At 39.2% G+C, this 10,000-nt stretch overlaps 1 protein-coding gene and 1 long non-coding RNA gene across 2 annotated transcripts in view; one reads left to right on the top strand and one right to left on the bottom strand.

Moving 5' to 3' along the window:
* LOC134458642 (synaptic vesicle 2-related protein-like) overlaps positions 1-10,000 on the top strand; it is a 37,538-nt gene that overhangs the window by 9,922 nt on the left and 17,616 nt on the right. Inside the window, exons 6-7 of the mRNA XM_063211072.1 lie at positions 8,512-8,583; positions 8,983-9,107. Of these exons, the coding sequence (XP_063067142.1) occupies positions 8,512-8,583; positions 8,983-9,107 (197 nt within the window). The remainder of the gene's footprint in view (positions 1-8,511; positions 8,584-8,982; positions 9,108-10,000) is intronic.
* On the bottom strand, positions 2,720-5,550 carry LOC134458721 (uncharacterized). The gene is made up of 2 exons (XR_010036602.1): positions 4,281-5,550; positions 2,720-3,178 (listed from the first exon to the last, which is right to left on the bottom strand). It is a non-coding gene; the product is annotated as an uncharacterized LOC134458721 (long non-coding RNA).

Here is a 10,000-nt window from a genome sequence, read left to right as displayed (position 1 = left end):
ATGCAGGGTGTGTGTGCGTGCGTGTGTGTGTGCGTGTGCGTGTGCGTGTGCATGCGTGTTTTTAATGGAAGCTCAGCTGTGTGTAGGTGTTGATGATGCAGAGTGAGACTGTCGCTGGAAATACAGTGCACAACAATAATGAGTACACACCTTTTGGAAAAACTGTGTAATATTAGTCTTATTATAAAACTTACTTTGCTGTTGTACATTAAATAGATGACTGTATCTCATATTGTGGAGATATTGTTTGTGTTTATTGAAATGTATTGTTCAATATTGTTCAAAATTCATTATTGCGCACTGTGGGAGTCTTTCTTTTGTTGTGTGGTTTTGCTTTGCTTCCTTTATGGGTAACGCTTTATTTTACGGTACAGTATTTACTATGTACTTTCTGGGTAACAACTGGGTAACAGAGGGAAATTACATGGTACCTAGAATGTAAAAAGAGGGTAATTACAATGTAAATACTGTGTAATTACAGAGGAAAAAAACTCAAAAGTTACCGTGAAACTACACTGTGTATTTTCTGGGTAACAATTGGGTAACAGAGAGAAATTACCCAATTGTTATCCAGAAAATACACAGTGTAGTTTCTTGGTAAGTTTTGTGTTTTCCCCTGTAATTATATAGTATTTACATCGTAATTACCCCCTTTTTTTCCATTCTAGGTACCATGTAACTTCTCTCTACGGTACAGTATTTACTATGTACTTTCTGGGTAACAACTGGGTAACAGAGAGAAGTTACATGGTACCTAGAATGGAAAAAAGGGGGTAATTACGATGTAAATACTATGTAATTAGAGGGAAAAACCTCAAAACTTACCATGACACTACACTGTGTATTTTCTGGGTAATTATTGTTTGATGGCAATTTAAAAAAGGATGAAAGTACTACCTATTTACCTGTTTGTTTTACAGCAATACCACATTTAATTACTAGGTTAATGTGCTGCTCTGGATGGTCATTACACAACTCCAAAGTCAGAACTTACAAGGAACAGTATTTCATTGTAGTTACTGTGTTTATCACCATACATACCCATTTATTGCATGGGTAAATGTGGTACTTACCTGACAAAACAATTGCTGATGTCACACATTGCCATGGGCTTTATCTTCATTCTTGTAGCCGTTGAGTCAAAAGTGTTTGGTAAGTACATGGTAGGTTTCTGCACTGTTACCAAGTAACATATATTTATTTACCAGGTAAAAAAGGGGAAACTGTACTGTAAAGTAAAGTGAATGCTCTTACCAAAGTATTACCAATTTCTTACCAAGTAATTAAACTTGTTTCATAAATCATGTAAGTACATGGTAAGTTTCTGCACTGTTACCGAGTTACAGATATTCAGTTACTAGGTAAAGAAGGGGAAACTGTACTGTAAAGTAAAGCGAACGCTCTTACCAAAGTATTACCAATTTCTTACCAAGAAAATAAACTTGCTATGGTAAGTATCTGCACTGTTACCAAGTAACAGATATTCAGTTACCAGGTAAAGAAGGGGAAACTGTACTGTAAAGTAAAGCGAACGCTCTTACCAAAGTATTACCAATTTCTTACCAAGCAATTATACTTATTTCATGTATCATGTAAGTACATGGTAAGTTTCTGCACTGTTACCGAGTAACAGATATTCCGTTACCAGGTAAAGAAGGGGAAACTGTACTGTAAAGTAAAGTGAATGCTCTTACCAAAGTATTACCAATTTCTTACCAAGCAATTATACTTCTTCCATGTAACATGTAAGTACATGGTAAGTTTCTGCACTGTTACCGAGTTACAGATATTCAGTTACCAGGTAAAGAAGGGGAAACTGTACTGTAAAGTAAAGCGAACGCTCTTACCAAAGTATTACCAATTTCTTACCAAGCAATTATACTTATTTCATGTAGGCCTATCATGTAAGTACATGGTAAGTTTCTGCACTGTTACCGAGTTACAGATATTCAGCTACTAGGTAAAGAAGGGGAAACTGTACTGTAAAGTAAAGCGAACGCTCTTACCAAAGTATTACCAATTTCTTACCAAGAAAATAAACTTGTTATATATCATGTAAGTACATGGTAAGTATCTGCACTGTTACCAAGTAACAGATATTCAGTTACCAGGTAAAGAAAGGGAAACTGTACTGTAAAGTAAAGTGAACGCTCTTACCAAAGTATTACCAATTTCTTACCAAGCAATTAAACTTATTTCATGTATCATGTAAGTACATGGTAAGTTTCTGCACTGTTACCGAGTTACAGATATTCAGTTACCAGGTAAAGAAGGGGAAACTGTACTGTAAAGTAAAGTGAACGCTCTTACCAAAGTATTACCAATTTCTTACCAAGAAAGTAAACGTGTTTCATATATCATGTAAGTACATGGTAGGTTTCTGCACTGTTACCGAGTTACAGATATTCATTTACCAGGTAAAGAAGGGAAAAAAATACATCAAAAGCAAATCAAAGCATTATTGTGGAAATCATTTTTTTTTAATTGTATATTGTGGCAAACGACAGTATTGCAACTATGCTGCTCATTGGAACTGTGCTGTTTATTGCCAAATTTGATTATCTTTAGGTAATAAACTAATATATACTAGTATGAATGTAACCCACTACTAGGTATGTACATGTCGATGATAGGCCAGGTTCAATAGCTAGAGAATAAAGACACTAGGCTCTGGGAGAGTGCAAAAAGATAAGTGCAATTAAAAGACACCACACAAGGATACACTTTTTTTCTTTCTTTAGTTATGAATTGCAAGGTAGAAAATATGTACATATTCCCAAAATAAAAGAAAAAAATTGACCCTTTAAAATAAAATAAAATGAATTGTCCTTCAAAAGTGAGTAATTGTCTATTTTCCAAAAGTTGGGAACAGTCCTTTAAATCAGTCCTTTAAATCCTCAAAGAGAAAAGAGTTCCTTTCAGTTGTTCAAGAAAAAGAAAAGAAAAAGTAGTTCCTTTATAGTAGTTCCGTTCAGTTCAAGGCCTTAGTTCAGTTTGTAAACCGTTAAAGTAACAACTCAAGTCAGTCAGTCAGTGTTGTGACACAGGCAGGTCACAACCCTACCACATATGCGCCACGTACAATGACACAGGACAGGATCCGACTCAATGGGGTGGGTGGCTCGCCATCAAACGCAGTCATCAATCCACAGCGGAATCCAGGTCCAAAAAACTTCACCTGTGTAACCATACCCTTAGTTAAGCTACACATGTACACAGGACAATGTTCACATTTCTTATCAAATATCAGTTCAAACAGTTTAAACTTAAAGTAGTTGTAGGCCTACACAGGGGTGGAAAGTAACTAATTACATTTACTCAAGTATTGTACTTGAGTAGCATTTATGAGTACTTTGAACTTTTTAAGTAGTTTTTAAAATTAATACTTTTACTAGTACTTGAGTACATTTTGAGTTTGAGTTTGAGTTGTTAACTCAATTACACTGGAACCTGGCCTGAGTACTGAGTAAAAAAACAGACAAAATGCCACGCAAAATAATGCCACAATCTGCCGGAAATGAAAGATGATGCAGGATGGCACACAGCATTTTCACTATTGTACTATCTTGGATCAATGTATTGGATGATGGCTGGTGCCAAGCAAGAGATAGAGGTTATGGAGGACGATATTCAAGAAAAAGAAACATTACATTGTCTAGAAAAGCTAATTAAATGTAACTAAGTACTTTTACTCAAATTGCATTTTTAAGTGAAGTACTTTTTACTTTTACTTGAGTAGATTTTTAGATAGGTAGGCCTACTTTTACTTTTACTCGAGCAGGATTTAGGCAAAGTAGCCTAAAGATAGCCTACTTTTACTTGAGTAGGCCTACAATTTTCGGTACTCTTTCCACCTCTGGTTGTACAACATTAATATCAATCTTCTCAAAGGAAAATATATGCTATGGAAACCGCATACACTTCACTTATACTGAAAAGCATTGCATACCATTCAGTTACATAACCATTATCAAATAACAGGATGAATACTATGAAAAACATCACTCGGTACTGAAACCGCGGGAATTACACACAGATATTGCCGAGCACAGTAATGATCAGGAGGACTTGTTCAGACCTCTCCCCTCGCACTTGCTGGGGCCGCTCATTCCAAGCTTTAAACTTATACTCAATTCAACCAAAATATACCCTTTTCACACTAAACACAACAAGTATTAACAAAACAAAATACAATTCTGAGGTTTCACCGAAGTATTTCACAGTGATAAGCAATAACACTCAAGTTACATCCGTAGGGAAAATACAGGTGGTTGCCTTACCGAGACGATTCAACAGAAACAATACACGACGAAGCGCAGCTTCTTGCTCTTCAAAACACAAAAGATTTACAGAGCAGGTCGCTCGGTGGTCCAAAATTAAACTTAGAAGTAGGTATCTTTAACTTAGAATTAATTTTCTATCAATATCTAGCTCCAAGGTGGAGCCGAAGAAACGAAGTCTTTCCTTCAGCTTTCGAGCTCTTCTCAGCTCAACTGACTGGAACGGCTCCACGGAAAGCTGAATGCGTGGAAACGCATGTCAAAATAAAAGTCCCATAACGTAACTGTCACAGTAAAAGTCCTGCTATGTTAATCGTGTTTTTAACGATACCAAACCTTCATTCATGAATTGCCTTATCAGTATTATCACTATTTATTATCCCATTTTACTATTTATGCTATTTAATAAACTAATACGTTTTTAATATGCATTTGTCAACTGGGTTACATGAACATAGTAAGTTTTGCAGCTAAAAATGACTGTTTCTAAATTAAAAATTGAGGATCATGGAGAAAATCCCCCTTTTCATTTTTTCATTGATGAAAATTGCAATGTGTGCTGTCATAATACCTAGAAATTGGAAAGTGATATTCATGAAAATGGAAATGAAGAACGGGCAGCAGGAATTCTGGAATGAAATAATAATAATAATAATAAAATATATGCACCTGTGTGTGTGTGGAACAAGGCAGCCATCCGAGTTGGCAGCAGAAACAGTCCAGGCAATACTTTCTCTAGTCTTGTATTGTAAAAAATGTAGGCCTGGTCTGATGAGTCTTTATATCTGCTGCCAACTCGGATGTTAAAGTGATACTGTCCCATGTTTGGAAATGAGCTCATATTACATTTCCCCTTGAGTTAAGTTATTGGGTTATACCTTTCTCCTGTACTTCCTGCCGTTCTCTGACTACATCAGTGCAAATGTTACCTCCATGCTAGCAATTAACACAGAGTCCTATGAGAACAGTTTCCCCTTCTTTACCTGGTAACTGAATATCTGTAATTTGGTAGTGCTGATACTTACCATGTACTTAGGCCTATATGATATGAAACAAGTTTAATTGTGTGGTAAGAAATTGGTAATACTTTGGTAAGAGCGTTCGCTTTACTTTACAGTACAGTTTCCCCTTCTTTACCTGGTAACTGAATATCTGTAACTTGGTAACAGTGCAGAAACGTACCATGTAGGCCTACTTACATGATACATGAAATAAGTTTAATTGCTTGGTAAGAAATTGGTAAGAGCGTTCGCTTTACTTTACAGTACAGTTTCCCCTTCTTTACCTGGTAACTGAATATCTGTTACTTGGTAACAGTGCAGATACTTACCATGTACTTACATGATACATGAAATTAGTATAATTGCTTGGTAAGAAATTGGTAATACTTTGGTAAGAGCGTTCGCTTTACTTTACAGTACAGTTTCCCCTTTTTTACCTAGTAACTGAATATCTGTTACTTGGTAACAGTGCAGATACTTACCATAGCAAGTTTATTTTCTTGGTAAGAAATTGGTAATACTTTGGTAAGAGCATTCGCTTTACTTTACAGTACAGTTTCCCCTTCTTTACCTGGTAGCTGAATATTTGTAACTCGGTTACAGTGCAGAAACTTACCATGCACTTACATGATTTATGAAACAAGTTTAATTACTTGGTAAGAAATTGGTAATACTTTGGTAAGAGCATTCACTTTACTTTACAGTACAGTTTCCCCTTTTTTACCTGGTAAATAAATATATGTTACTTGGTAACAGTGCAGAAACCTACCATGTACTTACCAAACACTTTTGACTCAACGGCTACAAGAATGAAGATAAAGCCCATGGCAATGTGTGACATCAGCAATTGTTTTGTCAGGTAAGTACCACATTTACCCATGCAATAAATGGGTATGTATGGTGATAAACACAGTAACTACAATGAAATACTGTTCCTTGTAAGTTCTGACTTTGGAGTTGTGTAATGACCATCCAGAGCAGCACATTAACCTAGTAATTAAATGTGGTATTGCTGTAAAACAAACAGGTAAATAGGTAGTACTTTCATCCTTTTTTAAATTGCCATCAAACAATAATTACCCAGAAAATACACCGTACTTTCATAGTAATTCATGAGATATTTTCTTCTTAATTACATAGCATTTACTTTGTAGTAACCCCCCTTTTAAATTTTATACACCATCTAATTCCTCTCTGTTACCCAATTGTTACCCAGAAAATACACAGTGTAGTTTCATGGTAAGTTTTGAGGTTTCCCCTGTACTTACATAGTATTTACATTGTAATTACCCCCCTTTTTACATTCTAGGTACCATGTAACTTCTCTCTGTTACCCAGTTGTTACCCAGAAAGTACAGTAAATACTGTACCATATAGAAGTTAAATGGTTCCTAGAATGTAAAAAGGGGGATAATTACGATGTAAATACTATGTAATTACAGGGGAAAACCTCAAAACTTACCATGAAACTACACTGTGTATTTTCTGGATAACAATTGGGTAATTTCTCTCTGTTACCCAATTGTTACCCAGAAAATACACAGTGTAGTTTCATGGTAAGTTTTGAGCTATTCCCCTGTAATTACATAGTATTTACATCATAATTACCACCTTTTTACATTCTAGGTACCATGTAATTTCTCTCTGTTACCCAGTTGTTACCCAGAAAGTACATAGTAAATACTGTACCGTAAAATAAAGCGTTACCTGCTTTTGTTATGTGATATGTGTCGTATGTTGCAGCAGCAAATTTCCTGCGGGACAAATAAATCTTGAGTCTTTGGTCTTGAATGTGGAACAAAAAGCTCTGGACCTTGAGTCAACACGAAATCAGAGCCCAGGAAACATTAGGCCTACACCTGGGAATGGGAACAACAGAACAGCTGGAAATAAAACCTGTTTGCTTTCTAATTAAAACCAACTAACGTCGGAACAAACTAAGTGAAAGTGAAAAAAAAGTGAAAGCCCATTGGGAAACTCCAACTCCCATTGTCATTGTGACACAGCACTCCACAGCACACAAGTGAACACTGCACACAACAAAATTGCATTCATGCCTCACCCGTGCAAGGGGGCAGCCCTCAGTGGCGCCCCATGGGGAGCAGTGCGGTGGGACGGTACCATGCTCAGGGTACCTCAGTCATGGAGGAGGATGGGGGAGAGCACTGGTTGATTACTCCCCCCACCAACCTGGCGGGTCGGGAGTCGAACCGGCAACCTCTGGGATGCAAGTCTGACGCCCTAAAGGTCAGATTAGACTTCTGCAACTGCGCTCGTCAAAACTCGCGTGGGAGTGGCCACGAACCAACATTGTATTCATGCATCTGCGAGTTCTGCGAGGTCCGAGGTCTCGTCGCGAGCCACATTTGAAATTGCGCGATTAGGCTACTTTCACTACATTGTAAGCACTGCGGTCATTATTAAGCAATGTTGCTTTCTATCCCGGTTAGCTAGGTATTTTCACACAAATTGCAAAGGCAATGCACTGGTATCATTATTTGAAATACCCAGTCTGTTTTCACGAGCAGAAAATGCAGGCATGTAAAGACAGTTGATTCTGCCGATGTGTGTTTACATTCGGTGGAGGAACGGTAGTAAAACCGCAGGCATTGTGCCACGAGTGTTCAACTGATGCATTGTTTGTTACTTAGCTTGTAGCTTCGTGTATTTACACACATTTACACACAAGGCATTAATAAAGTTTTTAACAGAATACAGCTCTGCTCTCGCAAACTACTGGCATTGCGCTGCCACAAGAACAGAACAAGGAAGTAGCGAGACGACCAATCATAGCGCCTTTTTGTCTGCGTACTCCGCGTCCGTCCGACGGATAGTTAGAATTTTTTCGAGGCGCTCGACGACGGGCGCAGAGCCTCTGAGAGGGGGGCGTGGACTCGCATAGACCGAAAACTGACGGACGCAGATTCTATGCGTCCGAAGCATAAATCTAGCTTAACCGCTCACCCATGACTGCCCCGTGTGTGTGTGCGCGTGTATGAGTGTGTGTGTGTGTGTGTGTGTGTGTGCGCGCGCGTGTGTGTGTGTGTGTGTGTGTGTGTGTGTGCGCGTGTGTGTGCGTGTGTGTGTGCGCGTGCGTGCGTGTGTGTGTGCGCGCGTGTGTGCGTGTGTGTGTGATGTGTGTGATGTGTGTGATGTGTGTGTGTGTGTGTGTGTGTGTGTGTGTGTGTGTGTGTGTGTGTGTGTGTGTGTGTGTGTGTGTGTGTGTGTAGGTGGTGTTCATCGGCATGATGCTGAGTTCGTCTCTTTGGGGAAACATCTCAGACAAGTACGGCAGGAAATGGGTGAGGAGCTCTGACAAGTATGATTGGAAAAAGGTGTGATGCTCGTGTGTGTGTGTGTGTGTGTGTGTTTGTGTTTGTGTGTGTGTGTGTGTGTGTGTGTGTGTGTGTAGGGCTTGATTCTCTGCATGGCGTGGACGCTATACTACGGTCTCCTGAGCTGCTTTGCTCCTGTGTGTGTGTGTGTGTGTGTGTGTGTGTGCATGCGTGCGTGCTTGCGTGTGCAGGGCTTGACTCTGTGCATGGCGTGGACTCTGTATTACGGTCTCCTGAGTGCCTTTGCTCGTGGGTGTGTGTGTGTGTGTGTGTGTGTGTGTGTGTGTGTGTGTGTGTGTGTGTGTGTGTGTGTGTGTGTGTGTGTGTGTGTGTGTGTGTGTGTGTGTGTGTGTGTGTGTGTACTAGGGTTTGATTCTCTGCATGGCGTGGACGCTATATTATGGTCTGCTGAGCTGCTTCGCTCCTGTGTACGGCTGGATCCTGATTCTCAGAGGCCTCGTGGGGTTCGGCATCGGGGGAGCGCCGCAGTCGTAAGACACACACACACACACACACACACACACACACACACACACACACACACACACACACACACACACACACACACACACACACACACACACACACAGAGAGAGACACACACACTCACACACACACACACACACACACACACACACACACACACACACACAGAGAGACACACACACACACACACACACACACACACACACACACACAGAGTTACAGAGTTGGACTTTTGGTAACGAAATGCGTTATACATACAGAAAATGAGATGGAATGAGTTATGCTGTTCAGAATGAAATGGGCAGCCATGTTCTAGGCAGCCTAATGGTGAGGGAGGTGGTTTTAAAGGAACACTCCACCTTTATTTATTTTCACATACAATTTTTTTCCAAGAATTAACTCATTGGCGCCTGAGCCAGTTTTTAGAAAAGGTCCCCAATGCCTGAGGGTTTTTTGAGATAAGAAAAAATGGTTGGAAACTCCTATGACAAAATACAATATCGCAGCCTCTGGAACACATAGGGACATGGGACAAATTGCATTTAAAAGGTAAAATCCTCTGCTTTCGCGGGATTATGCTCATTCAGCATTAACACTAACACATATTCCAAAAGTGTTTATGAAACGAAAACAAAGTAAAGGAATTGGACCATTTCCAGGACAGATTCTGACAGTTCTAAGCCTTGTGAATAAAATGGGATATTGTCTGGGTGATATTTTGTCCTAAAAGTCATGTTAAAACGTTCCCAAAAAGTGTTATGTTCGGTTTTTTTGGTGACATGCAAATTTTATGCAAATGATATGCGTGACATAAAAGGGGGGAGTTCACCTCATTCCACCTTGTTCAGATCAATGGCGGCTAGTACCAAACCAAAGCGCAGTGTCAAGCAGTGTGTTG

Source organism: Engraulis encrasicolus, chromosome 11, assembly GCF_034702125.1.
Source record: "Engraulis encrasicolus isolate BLACKSEA-1 chromosome 11, IST_EnEncr_1.0, whole genome shotgun sequence".
NCBI classification, from domain to species: Eukaryota; Metazoa; Chordata; class Actinopteri; order Clupeiformes; family Engraulidae; genus Engraulis; species Engraulis encrasicolus.
This window is presented reverse-complemented; position numbering and strand designations above follow the sequence as displayed.